Source organism: Phaethon lepturus, unplaced genomic scaffold (genome assembly GCF_000687285.1).
Source record: "Phaethon lepturus isolate BGI_N335 unplaced genomic scaffold, ASM68728v1 scaffold3481, whole genome shotgun sequence".
Taxonomy (NCBI): Eukaryota; Metazoa; Chordata; class Aves; order Phaethontiformes; family Phaethontidae; genus Phaethon; species Phaethon lepturus.
In genome coordinates, this window is record NW_010518285.1 from 2,229 (window position 1) to 22,264 (window position 20,036).

The 20,036-nt window shown below is 39.6% G+C and overlaps 1 protein-coding gene across 1 annotated transcript in view; it reads left to right on the plus strand.

Annotated features, from left to right (window-relative positions):
- The first annotated feature begins 3,484 nt into the window (after positions 1 to 3,484).
- The window catches only part of VRK2 (vaccinia related kinase 2), a 34,167-nt gene continuing 17,615 nt past the window's right edge, over positions 3,485 to 20,036 (plus strand). The window contains exons 1-6 of the mRNA XM_010296650.1: positions 3,485 to 3,535; positions 4,044 to 4,113; positions 4,928 to 5,015; positions 5,140 to 5,248; positions 6,698 to 6,790; positions 15,640 to 15,772. Coding sequence (XP_010294952.1) covers positions 4,939 to 5,015; positions 5,140 to 5,248; positions 6,698 to 6,790; positions 15,640 to 15,772 — 412 coding nt within the window. The 5' untranslated portion in view covers positions 3,485 to 3,535; positions 4,044 to 4,113; positions 4,928 to 4,938. The remainder of the gene's footprint in view (positions 3,536 to 4,043; positions 4,114 to 4,927; positions 5,016 to 5,139; positions 5,249 to 6,697; positions 6,791 to 15,639; positions 15,773 to 20,036) is intronic.

Below are 20,036 nucleotides of genomic sequence, written 5' to 3' on the forward strand. Positions count from 1 at the left end.
ACAAAGCAAAAATAAAATACTAGCAACCCAAGAACTTCTGAAAATAATTTTATTCATGTTTTCCAAACAAATACATCCTCAAAATATCCAGCAGTGGCAAAGACACCAGCTGTGGACAGGAGCAGGGATGTTTTTTCAAACTGCCAAATCAATGCTGTTTACTTCTCCACTGTGTAAACTTTGTCAACAAAACTGGTTCTATGAGAGCCATTGAAAATATTTCACCATATTCCAAATGTGACTGCCACAAATTAACTGCTAAAACTACAACAAGCACGTTTGAACTGGCAAATAGAGTTGGCACCTTTCTTTGTCAGACTGCGTGCAATTGTGCTGTGTGATTGTAGGAAATCACAGTTCATTCAGAAACACCCTTTTGTTAACCATGTCTTATTAACATTTAGAAAGCTACATTAATTAAGGTTGTGGCACTCGGCAACAAAACAGATGAAATTCACGATTAAAGTGGATGATAAGACCATAACTACTATGCCTGGGTGAAACTAGGGAATTCTGGACATGGGTTAATTTGAGGTGAGTTATTTGCTGTGTTGTGTAGGCACAACTGTTGGAAATTGTGGCCAAGAATGTGAATCTTACTGCAGTGCTTTATTTCGGAGTGTATTTTAAATTCGTATGGTTTTCACTGGCATGGTAGCTGCGATTGTGGGATGAGGGGGAGGAAGGGAAAATAGAGCTGTGCCCTTTGCCCTTTGCAAATATTTTGTGAGACTCTTCTTGGCATGAGATAGAAACAGCCGCGGCCCCCTGCACAGCTTCATCTTGCGCCAGTGTTCCCAGTTAACAATTACGCAGACAATGACTTTGATTGTGGACATACAGCACCCCTCCTCGCAAACGTAAGGAGATTGTGCGTCTCTAGTTGATAAAAGCAGTGTAAACTGTAAACTGGGAACTCTCACACTTGTTATGCTATTTTAAGATATCCTTTGCAAACATAATCTTGCCATATAGTGCTCCGGGTATTCTTTGTGTGTACTTCTACGCCATCAGAGACCTCCTGCCTATAAGCATTGCTCTCCTGCAGGGTCTCTGCTTACTGTCCTGCAGTCTAGCATTTAACTGATTGTAATATTATAAATAGCCATGTGCCACCACACAGAACGAGGCTAGCACATGGCTAATTACGAGTATACAGTAATTAACTATGAGCTAAACTCGCAGGAGAGTATGTGGTGGTGGTCTATGAGGTATGTAATCAGACTGTTTGTTAAACCTTGGGAGCCTTTCCAGTCTGTTAAGTAACTATACATAGTAATGAGACATTTTTTTAAAAACCATTTACGTTTATTTATGGACAAAAAATAGTCTGTCTTATTTCTGAGCTGTGGCTGAAGTATTGCTGCCTGATATATGAATGTTTAATTAAAATGATGGAACAAAAGGTATGCGTGCAACTTATGCTTTATGTATGTATAAGAGTAATTGTCTAAGCATTATCTGTGTAAGAAGTTTAGAGTGTTACTCGTTGTGAATGTTATGCCTTTTTTCATGTATGTGCAGTAAAATCGATAATACCATTTTTCCTTTTGTAAATTTGAATGTCATGCTACTCATTTTGTGGAGCATCTGTTCCTGTATCTTGTTGGACTTTGTCTGACTTTTCACATTGTAACGATTGACAGTTGGTTTTAGTTTCATTTTTCTTCAGGATGTTCTTTCAGTGTGACTCCAAAACGCATCCACACCAGCATAGTGTAAGAACCATGGGGGTGAGGCCCTTTTGCTGGGCTACCTACTGTTAATTGCTCTTCTTCATTACCCTGACAGCTGTTAGTGTCTGTTCCAGATTACTATGAATGAGGCCTCTCTTTATAAAATGTCAAGATGTCTACAGGGGAGTTAGATCAGACTCTTTCACATACACTTCATTTTGATACTTGTCTACACCTGTCAAACCTCTATTAAGTAACTTGGTATTAAAATACATTTTCTTATACACAGGTTCTTTTCTGATCTGTGTCAGTAAGGGAGCACATCTAATTCTGTTTGGGTAATGTGATGTTGGATACAATGGAAACACATGGGTTGTGTTCCTTTAAACTAGTGTCTTCAGCTGTGAAGACATAGTCTACACGTGTCAAAGAAAGATAAAGACTTAAGCACCTGTGCCTTGATTCCTGGTTCAGTACAATAATATGGTAAGAACAAAGTTTTCCAAAATGTCCTTCCTGGCTGTATGATAGCTTCAGTTTGTATTTTGAAGGTGACTGCTACTCATTTGACTCTATGGATAGTTCACACCTTCCAGAGCTACTGTTTTAGAATATGTTCATTTTATCTTAATGTGTTATTAGCACAGCAGCACTCGCATGGGGAAGTGTCAGACAGAAGGCAGTGGGGACCCTGCGGCTGTTTAGGGTGTGTATGCTGCCAGATTCAACCCAGATGCTGAATTGAATTGAAGGAAGATGGCAGCTTGAAGGAGCCTGTTCATTGTAAAAATATTTTTATGCCCTGACCATCAAAAAATGTAAGCTTGAATGGTCTGATTAGATCCCAGTTTACTTGATTTTTATTATGTGGATAAAAGTAGTCTATTTTTGTGTGTGCTGATAGTTGAAGTGTTTCACACCTGGACTGTTGTTGGTATTTGATCATGATAAGAAGTTTGAAAAAGACACTTATTTCCTAGGAACTGTATTCTTTTTAGTTTTTTTTCAGTGATGATTCTAAAAGATGATTTAGTCTCATTAAATTTTAATCCCAGTGTAGCTCCATGTAGCTTCAGTAGTATCAGAGAGAACTGATAGTTCTCTCAAGGTCACAAGAAAATAGGATTGCATTGTCTGTGCAGAGAGGTTCTGTCTCCTGGGCTGTAATTGGCACATGTGGTCAATTATTGTTTTGAAATCTCTACTTGCACTAAGAGGCAATCCCTCATCTCCCCTTTCGGCAGGTGGTGGCTGTGCTGTCCCTAACTTAGGCCAGTGTCTAAATAATGTCAGAATAGAAATCAAGGCTCTAGGGCCAAATTAATTTGTAATAGAGGAAAGCAGACAATCCTGTGTAGAGGCTTAATGTTGTAGGTCATAACTTTTAAGTGGTATCTTTGTCACGACAGTGGATTGACAGCAACCAAACACAGAGGTTATCCACTTGACTGGAATGACTTAAACATAGTCTGTTATAATGGAATACTTCTTGTGGTGCGTACGGGCAATGGGGACATTCTGCTTACTCCTTAATTAGCATCGAGGGAGAGAGTTCTGAAAATGTGGGTTAAAATTGCTTCTGTACTTGTTGATTAAGACTTCTCTGTGTGTGCGTGTGGTGTTTTCACTTTGTTTTGCCTTGAACTTGGCAAAACTCTGACCTTTAAAAGCAGGAATTCAGGCAAAATGTTGGAAATCTTTGTCATATTTTTTTTTTGGCACCTTATGCAATGCTAGCTTAGCCTTTTTTGCAATTATGTTTTGTTGCACACAGTTTGATCTCCATTCTTTCTCATTTTGCAGCCTCCCCTCAAACTCATGTTCCTGTAGAAGATGATGCGGTGCATGTAATTAAAGTGGTAATGTGTAGATCTCATTTCTAAATTGTTAACTTGTATGCAGTTCTTTCTCTTAATTATCTATCATTATTTCCAGCATTGGGTCTGTATTGCATGCTTGTGGCTTTTGGTTTTTTTCCCTACTTTTTTTCTATCTTGGTATACTTTCCCTGCTTGGAGATACATTTTGCATTTCCATGACATACAGTATTTCCTTGACTTGATTCTTTCCTTTCCTTGATTACTGCCCTCAACGGTTTAGTAAGGAAAAATAGGCCTAATCTACAACATTTCTGAAAATAATGTCTTAAATAATTTCTGAAAGAATCTGTGCTGTTTATGAAAACATGTTTCCAAACAACTTTTCTTTTTAGCTACTTATTAAAATTACGTTTCAGATGGCATGATATATGGGATGTGGGGAAACAAAGGGGGTTTCATCCTCTTTGAGTTTCTCATACACTTCTATATAGAAACTGTTGTCTTTCTAATGCGTTTTATGATAATAAGGTGATTTATTTCTCAACAGGAATATCTTGAAAATGGCCCCTTATTTTCTGAACTGAAATTTTACCAGAGGGCTGCAAAACAAGAACATAGTAAGTAATATATCTGAATTATATCAGTAAGTAATATATCAGAATTAACTGCTTCTAATAAGAACTGTTACTTTAGAGCTTGATAGCCAACTCATTTCACGTATACTGAACTAATCCTAGTTGGTGCTATAATAAGTTTAGATTGCTATTGGCTTCTTTACTTGGATGTCATCCTTGTCCTTTCTGATCAGAAGGGAGAACAAAAGCGTCCCAAATTTGTTATGTGCACACTTCAGAGTGCACAATGATGAATGGACTCCAGAGAGAGGCCAGCCTTAGAACAGAGGTATTACATGGACTAATTGATGACCGTATTTCTGCGAGTAACTATTTCCATGTGCAGGGCTAAGAGTGTGTGCAATCATCACAGGATTTAGTAGTAATCAAGGCACTTGATTCTGCAGACACTTAAGCATGGATGTAATTTATTCATGGGAACTGTCCTAAAGACTTTAGATGACTTAGATTGCTGGTAGACATAAGCACTTTTGATAGCTTGAAGCATTCTGTATTGAATAAAGTAGAGCTTCTAAAGGAATTATTTCTTCAGCTATTGATAATTGCATATCTGCCTTCTAAGGGAACGAAGTACCACATTGCTAGAACAAAAAACTGCTTCTTGTTCTGTAGAATGTGGAGAACTTCAGAGTAAAGTTATGGTCTGAATTGTTTGCTACGCAAACTGCCAAATAAGTCTTGTTTGTTTCATTCAAACTCTTGGCTTGGTTGCAAAAACAACGAAAAAACCCCACCACCAAACCTGAAATTCTCTAGCTACCTTTAACCCAATGTTATTTTTTTATTATCATTACAGTAAGAAAATGGATGACACTCAAAAAAATAAGATGTTTAGGAATTCCACTGTTTTGGGGATCAGGCTTGGCTGAGTACAGGGGAAAAAGGTAAGACGATGAATTGTAGTTAAGCCTCAAATTGACAAGAAGATTGTTTTACAACAAAATGTAAGTCAGTCCTTTCAATCTGATGCCAACTTGGGATTCCTCCCTTTTATATGTTTCCTGGTAGCTATAGATTCATGGTCATGGAGAGACTGGGGGAAGACCTTCAAAGAATCTTTGAAGATTGTGGAAGCAGATTTAGGAAAGAGACTGTTCTGCAACTTGGGGCACGAATGGTATGTACAGAGAGAGGAACTTTCTATGTCTTGAACTTGCTGAGTTCAACTAGCAAATTATCTTTTTAATATAGTTCCTTTAGGTAGCTCTTGAGTTTAGAATTGAACATGTGTAAATGCTATGTATTTTCTTATTTTTTTATCTTTCTTTTAAATAAAATTAGTATTAAGTAGAAAATCAAGACTCCCTGCAGACTGGAAGTTGGTGGGCTCCAACTTCAACTATTTTTTCTAATAGTTGAAAACATGGACCATACACTTCAAATTGTGTGTTTAGACTGAGATGTGTAAGCCTGTCCTCATGTGCTTTAACATGTATTGATTCCTGCCCCCGGCCCCGCATGTCTGAAGGGTATTGTATTAGACGTCCGTATTTATTGAAGTTCACAATTGCATGCCTGAATGCAAAATTTTCAGTGCGTTTGCTGAACGCACTGATTGTACAGTCCAGGATTAGGCTGGTCTGCAAGTATCAGTTTTGTTTTCACACGTGTGTAGACTGGCACATGCTAATGGAAGGTTGTATATGTGCTCCTTTGTAATACCGTTTGTTTTGTGAAAGACTGCTATCACTGAACAGAGGTGCACTGCAAATGGAGTAGAAGCAGGTGGTCATAAGTTGCAGGAAGAGGAACTCTGAATATAAAGGAAAAGTTTTCGCAGAAGGAGTGTCTTAGTACAGGAAAGCGCTTCCCAGAGGCTGTGGAACATCAGTCCTTGGGGACTTTTAAAACTGGACTATTCAATCTCTTGTGCAACCTGATCTAACTTAGGTTAGTCCTGCTTGAAGCAAGGGGTTTAGACTGGACACCTCCAAAGTTTCCTTTTAACCTAAATAATAATAATTTTTTAAAAAGTGAAGTGTGTTCATAGTTGCATAGTGGACAAACTTGTAATACTCTTTGTACTCTCCAAAAGCCAGAATTAGACGGTCTTTTGTATGAGTCACCAAGTGCAAACACGTTTTTTTAACAGTTAGATCTGTCGTACCTCAGTGATGAGCTGAAGAAGGATGATGATGCCAGGGTGATGGTGACGTGAAATGCAGGTCATATAATAACTGGCAGGATCAAATATATTACAAACCTTCAGGGCTGATCGAATATGGGTTTTTTTAAGAGCTTGGTGTTCTCAACATTACCTCCAGTGTTTATACAGGACTAGTTTCATTCTTGCTTTGTGACCTTGAGAAGCTGGTGCTCGTAGGTGGTTACACCATGAGGGATGCCTCATGGCAAAGTATCGCTTGTTTATGATTTGCCATCAGCTATGTGCCTGGTGGGAAGAGACCCTCTGGACAGGGTGGGTAGTCCTTTTGCTGTAACTCAAATTTGTCAGCTCAGTCTGTGTAGCCCTTGATTTCACTGTATAAGTGAGAAATATTTGGTGGTAGCATTAGGGGCAGAGTGGGCATGATGATGATGTTTTCTGTTCTAAATCCTTTCCTAGCTGGATACTTTGGAATATATACATGAAAACGAGTATGTTCATGGTGACATTAAAGCAGCGAATCTACTTTTGGGCTACACCAATCCACATGAGGTAAGTATATTTACTTATCTACACTGTTATTCTAATGTGTTTTTAACTGCTTAATAGTTTTAAGTTATGTATATCATGCATTAACAATTCACATATTAGAAGAAGTTTATGCATGAACATTCATGTACTCTCACGACAAATCTGAGAGTGGCTCTGTGGAGCTTAAGGTCTGAGAAAGAAGCAGAGCAAAACTCTGCTTTATCCCCTTTGTTCTCTGCTGACTAGGGTACTGGTATGGATGGGTAAACCAATCAAGTGGGTAAGTTAGAGGACCTAACTGCTGTTCTAGGTTATGCCAGTTTAAGTATATTAATAGAGTTTAAGGATGTGGCCCATTGTATTTTCATTCTTGGGAAGTTCTGACTTTCTAATATTGTCATGAATTGCGTTTCCATAAGAGAACTCTTATATCCTGCTAGTTGTAGTGGATATAACAGGCAGGTAGGATTAAGGTTGCTGCTGTCTACCACTCTAAAGCCTAAAGCTAGCCTTGAAATGGAAGTGTTTTGGTGAAATGTTTTGAAACAAATCTTTTGATCCTGTCATACTCCATATGCTTTTACGATGTCTTTTTTTCTTCAGTTAATAAAATCTAAGTACGCTTTTTTCCTGGGAAAAAATATCATTTAGGAAAAAAGGACATCTCTAATGTCACTTAAATATAATTAGCTCTAAGCAATATGTCTCCTTTCTTTCAATTTTTGTTTTTCTGGTGCAGTGATGAAGAAACAGGTCTTGCAAAACAGCTCACTGCTGTTGGAGCTTGAACTGTTGAACTATATATGCTTTTTTTACCAGTTTCAAGTTAAGTGGTTGAGTCAAATTTGTCTTTTCAGCTTTCTAAGACACGTAGTTTGAAAACTATCATGGCTGTTTAAAACAACTGTGTTTTTAGAGAGTGGTAGCAGCCAGTACATAATCTCAGTTTATGGTGTTTACCAGCCTGCTGAATCCAAAGGAGGAGGCTATTTAGAGGCAAAATGATCTGCTACCCAAACCCATTAACATAACTCAAATGACTTTTTTTTGTCTTGGCTTTTGTGTATTTTTATGACAGCAAGATATGCTGCTGTTTTTCACATTGAAATAATTTTGTAAGTGTCCATTTACAGTAATCATAAAATTTGAAGACGTGCAGCTGACTTTGATCAGCTGCTTTTGAATTAGCCAGACTGTGGGGTTATTTTCTGATTTGTTTCTTATGTTGTCTGTATGGAGGTCGTGCTATACTAGTAATTTGTTTTCACGAGGAGTAAATTAATTGACAGATTTAAAATAAGGTACCTGTGAGTTACTGGACAGAGGTTTTAGGTGGGAATATAACTGAAGTTATATTTATTAAATATAGACTAGAATATATATATGTAGACTATATATTTATTAAATATAGACTTAGACTAGATATTAGAAAAAATTTCTTTACTGAGAGAGTGGTCCAACAGCGGAACAGGCTGCCCAGGCAGATCGTAGAGTCAGCATCACCGGAAGTGTTCAAAAAAAGGTGTGGACGTGGCACTTCGGGACATGGTTTAGGGGGCATGGTGGTGTTGGGTTGATGGTTGGACTTGATGATCTTAAAGGTCTTTTCCAACCTTAATGATTCTGTGAAATAAAATCAGTAGATATTCCAGTTTAAGTAGTTCCTATCTCAACATGTACAAAGTGTATGTTACTGCTGAGAGGTTTTGTGTAGAATTTTGTTTCAGTAAAATTTCTTTTCCACTGAAATTATTAAAACTTCCCAGTCATGGGCCCCAGAAATTCTGGAAGTAGCCACAGATCTGCTGGTCTCACTGAAGCCATGATAACTATACTGTACCAGTCTATGGCCATGTAGACAGTGATGATTATTTCTAAATGTATTTTAAAGTACTCTATTTAGCTTACACAGCGGGGCAGATGACTTTATTTGACCAGAAACAGTCCCATTAAAAATTATTTTCCAGACGCAGCTTGCACAATATCTTAAAACACATATGCTGTATGGCTTGTGGGGCATCAAAAGAAGGAATAAACTCACCAACGCCCCAGCTAAAACTTTCAAATTGGCAGATCTACCTATGCCACTAATTCAATAGCCTTCCCCTGAAATAGTTGACTCTGATGTGCTGTCTGCCCTCATACTTCAGTGAACGCGCTTTACCTGGGTTAAGAGCAGTGCTGGACAATATTCTGATGCAGATTCAGGTAGTCAGAGCTGTACGTGTGTACTTGTACAGATGATTTTGCATTTGTTATGTCCTGGCTATTTGCATGTGCCATTAATTTGCATGTGGTTTTGCCATGAAAGTTGCTTCTTCCTATTCCAAACATGTCCCGTTCCTATGTAAGACTTCATGATGTTGCAACAGCCTTTTCTACAAACCGAGTTGCCTTTTTAACATGCTGTTAAGCTGAATGTATTACGTATTTACCAGAACGGTATTTTGGGAAGGTTCGTGGAGCATTACCACTAAGTGAATATGACAACAGTATGGAATGTCTTGTCCTGTGTCCTCTGAACTGTTGTCGGAGATGCTGTATTTTAATTTGGCAATCCTGTACTAACCTTTAAGACACTTCAGATAAAACCTCAGACACTGTTATTGCTACCAAATGCCTGTGAAGTGTTTTGTCCAACCTTATCTCTCTGCTAAAAAGGTGGATAGCTAGATTGCTTGTTTTTAAAGCGATGGACCTGGGAGGTAAAGTGATGAAGCTAATCTCATAAGTAGGGACTGAGAGCATCTAGCCAGTGGCAAACTCAAACCCAGGAATACAAGCAGAGAGACCTGTAGCTCCAGTGGGAGTTGGCATAATAAAGCTGTCTGACCTGACGATTTCTGTGGTGAGATTTTGTGAAGAATTTTATGCTAGTGGGTTCTTGGTCTTTAGGGTCTAGAATTTTAAGAGAAAATAAATTGGAAGTGTTCTTTAATTCTAGAAATATGTTTTTTAAAGAAACGCATTACTAATCTCTTAGAAATACTCTATATATATCTCTATATCTATTCAAAATGTATTTCCATATTCTGTTTTGATGAAGAGGCATAAATCTCTGTTCAAAAAAGCATGTGTACCTTTATGACATTTTTTTGTCATGTGGTGACTGTTCTCGTGTACTCTTATGTGCAAAATTGTCACTGACTTCCTGCAGTTCCAAAGAAGATAATTTTTCTATGTTAGACTTTCTGCTGCCCCTCTCTCTCTCTTCTGTAAATTAACCCGGTAAATTTACACCACAGACAATAAATATCATAGTCCCCTTTTTGAAAGAATGTGTGAAATCCATACTGCTATCCCCTGCCTTCCATGGCAAGGCGGAGAAACAAATAAAGTAAAGGTCCTGTCACACTGTGACCTCCAAATGATGTTTAGAAATGGTTAGAAGATCAGAATCAACTGACCTCGAAGAGCAGCTTGCTGCAGATCTATTCAATAGAAGGGAGCGAGGCCATTCAGTGAGTTACAGGTCAAAAGATCAATTCTCTAGTCAATATGTTTCTGAACATGGACCCAGCACAATGACTGACAGAATAGGAGTGATGTACTGAGGGAAGCCCATGAATCTCAGAGAGCCCTGAAAGAAAACTTGAAGTGATCAGACCTATAAATTACAGAACAAGTGAAGCACTCTCGGTGTTGTGGCAAGTTAAAGATAATTCGGTGCGTAGTAGTAACTGTTTTGTATGATAAAGCAGAATAAGCATTATTGGTACAGACTCTAAAAGAGAAATTAAAATCCATTGAGCTCATTTAAATTGTGATGCTATTAAAAGGGACAAGCAGTCACCAGACAACAGCTTAAAATCAGAGTTTTCAGTAAATAAGGTTTGGAAGATTGCCTCTTCAAAACAATTACCTTGTAGTATTTTCTTTTTTTGCCCCTTGGAATACATGGGCAGACATCCTGCAGTGTTGCAGACTCAAGTCTGTACCAGAAGTTGCCTGTTTGGGTTTTTAAGCTGTAAATTTTAATTGCAGGTGCACCTCGGTTCTGATTCTCATTTTAAGCATTTCTTAGACAAGATAGTTACAGAATAAAACTCTCAGACTTGGTTATCATGAATAGCCCCAACTGAAAAGGAAAAAAAAAGAAGAATACAAAAATGTTCCAAAATGTTAACTTTTAAAACCAACTTTCAGTGGACCAGCACAGAAGAGACAGAGCTCATGCACTGATCGTATGGGAAAAACATGCATGAAAACAAGTCCAACTTTAAGCTGTTTTTCATTGTGAGATGAATCATTGTGATTGCTGCTCTTTAGTTCAATACGACAGATGTGCTAAAGAGCAGATGAATTGAGAAAAATGGAAATATTTTCTCTTCTCTTTCACCTGTTTTTAGGAAGCATGCAGTATGCAGAGAATACCATACAGGAACAGTTAGGTTTTAGCTCATGGATGCTGGCTGTGCCCCTGATCTGAGATGTAACTTCATGATCAGATAGCCTTAATTTTCTTTCATCAGTCCTACTGCTACATTTCGATAGAACTGTTTACACTGGTTTTATTTCTTTGTGTAGTAATCGCTCAAATATCTCAGAGTTCAATCGATTCTGGCATCGGGACTTACCACTGACAAGTGACAGCAGATTTTTTCCCCTCTCTCCTTTGTTCAACCTGCTTTCCTCCTTCCTTGGCTTCTCGTTTTGTGAAAGATGCCATTTCTGTCCCAAACGCTGCACTTCAGGCTTCCCATCCCGAGATGGACTTCAGTCTTTTTGCGCTGTCGTGTCCAACTGAAGTAGCACTATGGCCATTAGTGACCAATCTGCCTCTGATTAGTAGGTATCTACTTAATTATTTACAGCGCATTACGTAAGTCTAGTAATGGAACCACTGGAAAGAAAATGTACAAAGGGAATCACTGTATCCTCATCCTTTCAGCAATAAATTTCCTGCTATGCGTACTTCGAGATGTAGAGAATACCATGAGAACCCGAAGTGCCAGACTTATGACTTCCCAGATTAGTGCAGGTTTATACCGTAACATCTAGAAGTTGTAAGAATTTTATGTTTAGCAGGTATTTAGCACTTCAGATATAAAACACTTGTGAGGGAGTCATGCACGGAAAGGACAGGACGACTTGGTTGCTCGTGCACATAAATAATATTTGCGCCTGTGTGGCTGTTCTCTTGAATAAGATGGGCACATTCATGTTTGCATGAAATTAAGTGCGAAGACTTTAGAAATCTGGCTCCTAATCTATAACAAAATCTATTAATAACAGACCATGCTAAGCGCTGCTGAGTCTAGTGCAGACTGGGATGTGTTAAAAACAAAACAAAAAAACCTCAAGGAAAAAAAAAGACCCAAAACAAAAAACCAAACTTGAACAAAACCAAGAGTTAAAATAAGTAAGTGTGTGGGAAGGAGTGTACAATGTAACACCGCTAAAACCCAGCTGTTCTAGGCTTATGTCACTGTTGCGCCTTCATCATCCATGTTACCATTTCTTGTTTCAACTGTCTTGTTTATCTTTCTGTGTATGTTTTGTTCTCTTTTTGTTCTTATTTGTTTTGTTGTTCTTAAAAAAAGCATGCAGATGAAAAATATTTATGGTGTTGAAACGCATACTAACGCTGACTTAATTTTTCTCAATATTCTTTAGCACTCATCTTCATTTTCCCCCTCCCTGTGTCCTTAAAAAAACCTGCAGCAACCTATAAATTCATTAACTACCCCTACCCACCATGTTCTGCTTAAATTTGGAAGGGCATGCTGTGTTACATTATCAAAGAGTGACAACTAGCTATAAAGAACTATATATCTTTTTAATGATGAAAGGGTTATAATGAGAATTGATGAAATGAAATTAATGGTAATTTAAAATAATGTAGTCATTCTGATAATGGTTGTGGCAAGGTTGTAATGGTGCATTGCTGGTTTTGTACAAGCTGGAAGGGATTGATTTTTGTTGGTGGCTAAGAGGCTTTGCCTTGTGAGGCTACCACCGGTTGCATGTTTGTGGAAAAAATCTGATGTGAAAGTTGTGGAAGTGAAAAATGGCTCTGGTAGAACAACGACAAGCTGATCAACGACACTCATGACCAACTCCTGATGCAAGCTGTGGTGCAGTCATAGATGTTGTCGCAATTGCATGCGAGTGCCTTTAAGAGATGATTGCTTCTTGGTTTCCAGGTCTTGCCACCATCGATCAAGGCAGGATAAGCTGAAGCTACTCTCACTTTTAGAGGGGTTTTTCAATATGAATTTAAAACTGCTCTGCTGTTACTACTGCTGAAGGTATTTTAAGCAATTTTGTTGCTTAAAAATGAATTAAGAGTACATGGTTACTGTGATTTATCTGTAGGATAACTAGTAACTTTTTTACACATTTCAAGTTTGACTTTATATTTGTGGCTACTTTTAAGATGCCCTGTTGTTAAGACAGTTTGAAAGACCACCTAGGCTGGGCTGCCATATGGGAGTGTCTGTCACATAAGCTAGCGTTCCCATCCCAGACAGAACCAGAGAGCTGGCAGAAATGCTATTCTTGTATTGTTTTTTTTAACAGTTAAAATCTCATTTTAATATAAGGCATAGCCTGAATTTGTAAAGGTTGGAATCTGGTCTGTATTTCGTCTTACTATATCTGGTCAATGGTACATGTCAGAAATCTGCAGTCAAGCAAAATCCAAAATGTACCTGCTAGCCTAGGAAGAATACACCGTCGAGCCTACTGTCTCCTTCCCAGCCCATGAAGGATGCAGAAGATTCACAAAACTTGATATTAGGGTAGTTTAAATTAGTTCTCCCACACTAACTGTGCACTCAGTTAGGACAGGTACCAGAGCATCAGGAATACGCTGGAGAACGGGTGCAGGAGAAAATCAAATCAGTCAACCCAACAAAGTTTATGCCTTGTCCCAGATTTTTCTAAATGTGCCTACGGTCTGTAATCTTGTATCACAGTTTGTATAGTCTGTCGGGTGAAAAACATCATCGATAATCTGAAAAGCCATCACCCTGCAGGGAGTGCTGCATCCCAGCTTACACGCTCCAAATAAGCACAGATCCTGCAGCAGAAACAGTAAAACCAAGAGACTCAGCCATCCCAGGATTTGCAGCTGCCTGGAGCACAAACAGGAATCAGTAGTTCAACAGAGTGTGCTGCAAACTAATGCGTTAAGTTTTCTTGAGAGTTTTTTGTTTATTTTTCCTGTACCAGGAGTGACATGATTAAACTACAAGTGGGTGCTAGAAGAGTTTATTTTAGACTTTCATAGGATAAACTACTTACTGGTTAAAGAGGAAACAAAACTAAGGTTCGAGTAAGTTTTGCTTTATAATATAATATGATTTAGTAGAAATTATCTTTATGTGCCTTCAGATGATTTAGCTTTTGCCCCAGAGGTCAGTTCCACTGGCAATATAATAGAAGTCTGTAACATTTTAATTTTTTTCAAGTGAAAGTACCATACTTGGATATTTATAAAAAAAGCAATTACGTAATGTGAGAACTGGTCAATGTAAGGGGCGAAGGCCAGGTGAGGGTGTGGAAATGACTGTGAGAAAATAACCTATGGGGCATTGTGGAGTGGACAGACTGTGATTAAATTCCAGCTGCTTTCAACAAGTTACTGCTTGTCAGCTGCGCTGCAGTAATTGACCATATGCATGTATTAAATCCGCCCCTGTTGGAGGGGAGAACATGTTAATCTGAACTTCATGGAGTGGCCTTGTGCCCTTAATCGAAATTATGCGAGTGGCAGAATTGACATGGGCGCAGTACTGCATGCCCTGTTCCTGTAGAGAAATAGAGGCGTAGGAGCCAGATGGCATGTTCAGGTTTGGCTTGACAGGCAGCAGAAGAACAGAAAGTAAAATTCAGCTCTCCTGAGCTGTTCTGTTTTCCATCTTCAAATACCGTAAAAGTGAGCAAGACTAATTTTCAAGTCAGTTAATACTTTTACGGTTAAGTCCCAAGAACATGCAAGTGCCGCTCCCAGATAAGCCATTCAGAACTGTGGGGCTTCCTCCAGGTTTTTTAGGTACTATAGTGAGGCATCTTGGAGAAAAAAAAAAAAAATTACCTGTGTCAGGATGGAAAGGTAAATGTGGCAGAATGCATGAGCTTGCTGCAACATACACTGGTGGCCCTTTTTTTTTTTTCTCTTCACACTGATTTAGCTCCATGGTTTTGCTTCACAGTAACTTAGTGTGAAGTCTGGCTCTGTGCCTTTTTAAAAATTCTTATAAATTCAGGAGTGATTTACTAAGATTGCTTTCTGGGGTGGGGTGGGGGGGCAGTTTGTTGTGCTTTGTTTTATCTTAACGCTTTAAATAGTTGTTGGCAGTACAAAGTTACCGACAGTGGCATTCAAAAAGAGGAGAGTACAGTTGGGCTAATGGCCAGCAGCCCTGTGGTCACGGTCCCTGTTGGTGCCGGAGCTCTGTGTCCGGTCTGGCTGGGGGAAGCTGCTGCCTCTCGCTTCCTCTGGCTTTTAAGTCGCACTGCTGTTATGAACTTGTACGGTCTCAGCTGATGCAGAATTTGAACGGAGGGGTGTGTGTGCGTGTTTAAGTAAGGAGGGGAAGGGGTTCCGTAAGCAACGTGTGAATACTGCAGTTTATGATATCCAGATGCCCACCTGGAGAGGAGAGTGCTTAGGAACAAAATAAAAAGACTGAAATTCTGCTTGACTCTGAAAAAAGATAAGAGCATAGTAGTGGAAGGATTTAAATGGGGTGGGCAGCTGTTATAGCCCCCAGTTGTACATATTTTATCCTGAGGCACCATTTGGTTTAATAAAATTTAGATCTAAGGCTGTCCTTAACCTATCAGTTTCTTAAGACTTAATTATAAAGGTTATACTTTCAAAGGACAAAAGCATTATTCATTTGTCTGTTCATGTCTTCCAGGTTTATCTTGCAGATTATGGACTTTCCTACAGATATTGTCCCAATGGGAACCACAAACAGTATCAGGAAAATCCTAGGAAGGGCCATAATGGGACAATAGAGTTTACCAGCGTAGATGCCCACAAGGGAGTAGGTAGGTTTCTTTTTTCCATTTCAGAGGAGTGATTACAGAATGAGTAATCAGGCGGTGTGAGCTGATGTATACAATAGAAGTAGTCTTGGGGATTGCTCAGGGTTGATCAGACCCTGGTGTGGTGACCTCTTCTTGTACCTGGGAACGCTTCTCCATGGCTGGTGGGGGAAGGGGGGCAGCATGATTAAAACAGAAAGGCTGCTGCAGATACGGTACTGGAAGGTGGACCAAGGTACCCTAAGAGAAGCTTGTCGTTAAACTGAGTTGGTTCACGTTGGGAGTACTGATTTGTGTTTGCTACGCTCTGTAGGCAGGCAGAGGCAGTATTTGCTCATGTTGCATTGTCAAAGAAAAATGTTTCCAGTCTGCACTGTCCTTTATGGAGAGCTGTGTCTGGCTGTCACCATCTGTGTTATGGGAGGATATTTCAAGATGACACTCCCTCTGCAAGGAGAAAAACCTTTTCTGAAGCCATAAAGTGTTAACTTTTTGAAATCTTTTTCCAGTAGCCTTTCATATATCTTACTTATTTAAACTCACTTTGATGCTATTGGAAACACATTTGCAGGTAAATTACATACATAGTCCTTTTATTGGATATTGATTGTACTGCCTTGCATTCCAAGGCAGACTTAATTCAACAATTCCCTAATTAGTTAAAGTCATAACCTATGTCTTGTATTCATTTACCATTAATTAAACCTTAGCTGTTTATTACACTGCAGTCCAAATCCAATAGCAGACCCATAGAGCCATGGAAAAGGGAATGGGAGGTCAATATCGAAAATATATGGTGCAAAGTCCCACTGATGGCTGCATTGTTCACAATCAATATGGTCAATGCAACACAACTTTCTTAGTTGCTATGTCAGCAAGACAAAAAGTCAATTCTAATGTTATGCTAGTGAAAAAAATGGTGATTACTGAAAAACTTTGACTCTTGCTACGAAACAGTGTTTTTGTTAACTTTTCTTTCCCCTATTTCCCCCCCGCCCCCCAAGATCTCCTAAAACAAAAGGAATGGTTTTCTGCTGCCAGCTTTGCTAGGATCATAGTGTCACAAGCAATAACTGTAGAAATTTGTGCTTGTTAATAGCTGCTGAACTGTTACCTTAAACTAATACTTTCTAACGAGTTTTAGTTGGCACAAACAACTGTATATTATTGCTTTTTCTATTAAAAGGACCATTGACCATGTAATGTAGAGGGTCTTGATAATTTGCCGGCGCTGTTAAAACCTGCAGTCGTTTAACTCTGGTCATTAGGAGAAATGAAATAAGACTGTCAAGTATTTGCTGCTAAGACAATTGCACAATTTCACCTGCTAGAAAATATTTTGTGGTGGAGAGGGCATCTGTTTCAGACTCTTCTAGCCCTCCCAAGCAGACAGTGCATTTTCTGGAGGTCTGACGCTGGCTGTTTTTCCTGGTAGTGTGAGTGATGTGGCTGTATACTAGTATTTGATGTGGATACCGTTTGAAGAAGGAGTGGAAGCTGGAGTATTTGGGATTCGGCAGCTGGAAAGTTACAGCAGCTAGTTTGTCTAGTGGACAGGTGTCTGTTGATGGGTTACAGGGCAGATAACTCCTTTAATTTGAAAGAGTAGGGAAATTTTACAGACTTGGGTGGCAAATGGTGTGCACATGCAAGTGTGAGTTAAGTTGTTGTCCTTTGCAGTCTGTGGGTTAGATTACTCCCCGAAGTAGCGAAAGCCATGATGGAATTGGTGAAAAGCAGAGGACTCCAGAAAATAAAATATTCCGAAAGATAGCTTGAGGGAGCTTAGCCCCATCTTACACTTGAAAATTTTTTGCTTGTTAATAGCTGCAAACAGAAAATCCCCTGTTTTTTCTGATGCTCCTGCCAGAAAAGCCTGCAGAACACAGTGTGGTACTTGATATGTTGCGGAGAATCAAAACTATGTACATTGAATGCCGCAGCTCTGACCTTGTAACGGCCTGAACGCATTAAGGTCAAATTACCAGTTTCCCATTTGCAGCAGGTCTCTCAAAATCTCGGGGAAAATACGCATCTGCAGCGACTTCTGTTGGAGATTGCGCAGGTCCAGATGGCAGAACACAGCCACTGGCTTCCCTCATCTCGTCCCTTGTTGTGAGGGTTAGAGACGCGGAGGTGTTTCAGGATACTAAAAGACTTCCAGCAGCTGGGGCAAAGGGCTGCTTTGCTCAACGCCCTCCTGTGCTCCTGGCTCGTGGCGGTGTCTCAGTGCAGCTGCGCGTAGCAAGTGAGGTGGGGTGCTCTTCTGAAAAGCATTCAAAGACTGCTTCGCTGCTGGGAAATTCAAGCCGCATAGACAGCCTTCATTCTGGTGTTACCCCGTTTTTTCAGAGTGGAATACTTAGTTCAATGCTTTTGGAATACAGTTCCAATTTTTAAATGTTACGAGATCCTTTCCAGAGGACATTTCCTGAATGTATGTTGCAACATAAATGTATCTCAAACCTCAAAACCCCTGAATAGTACCAGTTACTGTATTGAGTGAGACAAATGAGAACATTTTGTGCTGCTCTGCTTTTATTCTTAAAGTACCCACCTGAAGACATACAGCGATTTGAGGTACATGCTGAAACTTTAAACAAAATTATGAGTTTGTTGCTTTCAAAAATGCCTCTTGGCAATGCTTAAAGCTGTTAATCTTCTTGCATAAAGCCAATCAGATGCAACCACTTCCCACTAATTCAAATCAGCACTGGTGTTTCCCTAGTTGAATGGAGAGATTAGCCCAGCTGCATGCCTGTTTATTCCCCAAGCTCTCGGTGGAGTTCATCAGGTGTAGAGGTTATGCACTCCACTGAGATCCAGTTGCCTACCAGCGGCCACTGCATGGTAGCACTTCCGTGTGGTAGAATTAGTCCATACTCCTCTGACGGCCTCTGGTCGGGGCTGAGTTGGACATGCTGTTCGTGTGGCAGCTGATGGTGAATCGCTGCCCTTAAACAAGTTATTTTAGCGTGTGCGGGTGGCTTTGACTTTGCGCTGGCACTGCAGAGGAATTCCCTCCGAGCTGGGAAAGGCTGCCTCGCCTTGCATCTTGGGTCTTCATGTTGGTTTTGTCTTTATTTTCGCATGGCGTACCGGTGCTCTGCAGGGTGTGTGAGGGCCCACGGGCTGGCTCTTCTGTGCCGCAGTGCTGCTTGGGGACTTCCAGACTTGTCGGGCGTTTGGAAGTATTGATCGCAACCTCAGGTACATCCCCTGTCTATGTCTAGAGTTCACTTTGAGCCATGTCAGGGCCCAGGTTGGGCATTGCCACAGGATCTGACCCACACTATCAGCACTCCTGTATTTGGTGGCTAGATCTCATTGCAACCAGCATGTGGGTTTTTAAAAGTTAAAACCTTTTCATTTTGATGCAAATTTCGTATGGCACAGCTGCATTGTTAGTTTTAGTGTAGTATTTGAGTGTATTCATTGTATTAATTTTTAAAGACCATACTGTATAAACAGTATTACTTTTTTGCTTGTTGATTGATAATTAAAGAGAATTATATCTGCACCCAGTGTACATTTAAAAAATTGTTACATAGTTAGTGTTAAAAAGTAATATTTGGATCAATGCCTCTTATGGATTTTTGTAGATTTTCTACTCACCGAGGCATGCAGTCAATACCTAATTTCTCTGGAGATATACTGCGCTTAACATATTGAGTTTTTTTTTAAATACTCCAGTCCTGTGCATTGAGTGTGTAAGACCACTTTTAATTTGCTATCATTGATGAACATAAGAGTATGAACTGTCTATGTAGAATTCCCTCCAGCATATATTTGTATTTGCCATAGATTTCAAGACAACTCTCCTTTTCCTTTTAAGAACGTTTCATAGTAACTATTAGCAGTTTTGCCCTCTCTCGCGTTGGGTAGAGGGCCTACCGAAATCGTTGCAGAACTTATATCTACATCTGGAACAATGAAAGCTACTTAGGACAGTAGTGGTGACTTTTGACAAGCTTAAGGATAAGTAGAATATCTGATGACCTTTGCCTCAATTAGGCCCACTGGTTGTCACTTTTCTGTAGCTGGTGAATACGTTTTGTCTGAGCTGGTTTCATTGACCAAAAGTGTGTTTGTTTATTTTCATCTCCTGTGGCGGGGAAGGCAGTTGCAGCTATGTTTGATGCCCTATTTTAGCCCGTTCTTTGTGCCCCTCACGTTGGGTTATTGCAGCAGGTGTCCCTTGAGGTCTCCGAATGCTTGTACACCGTGTTTGTACAGGGCAGTGCAGGCATTGGGCTGATTGTAGGGA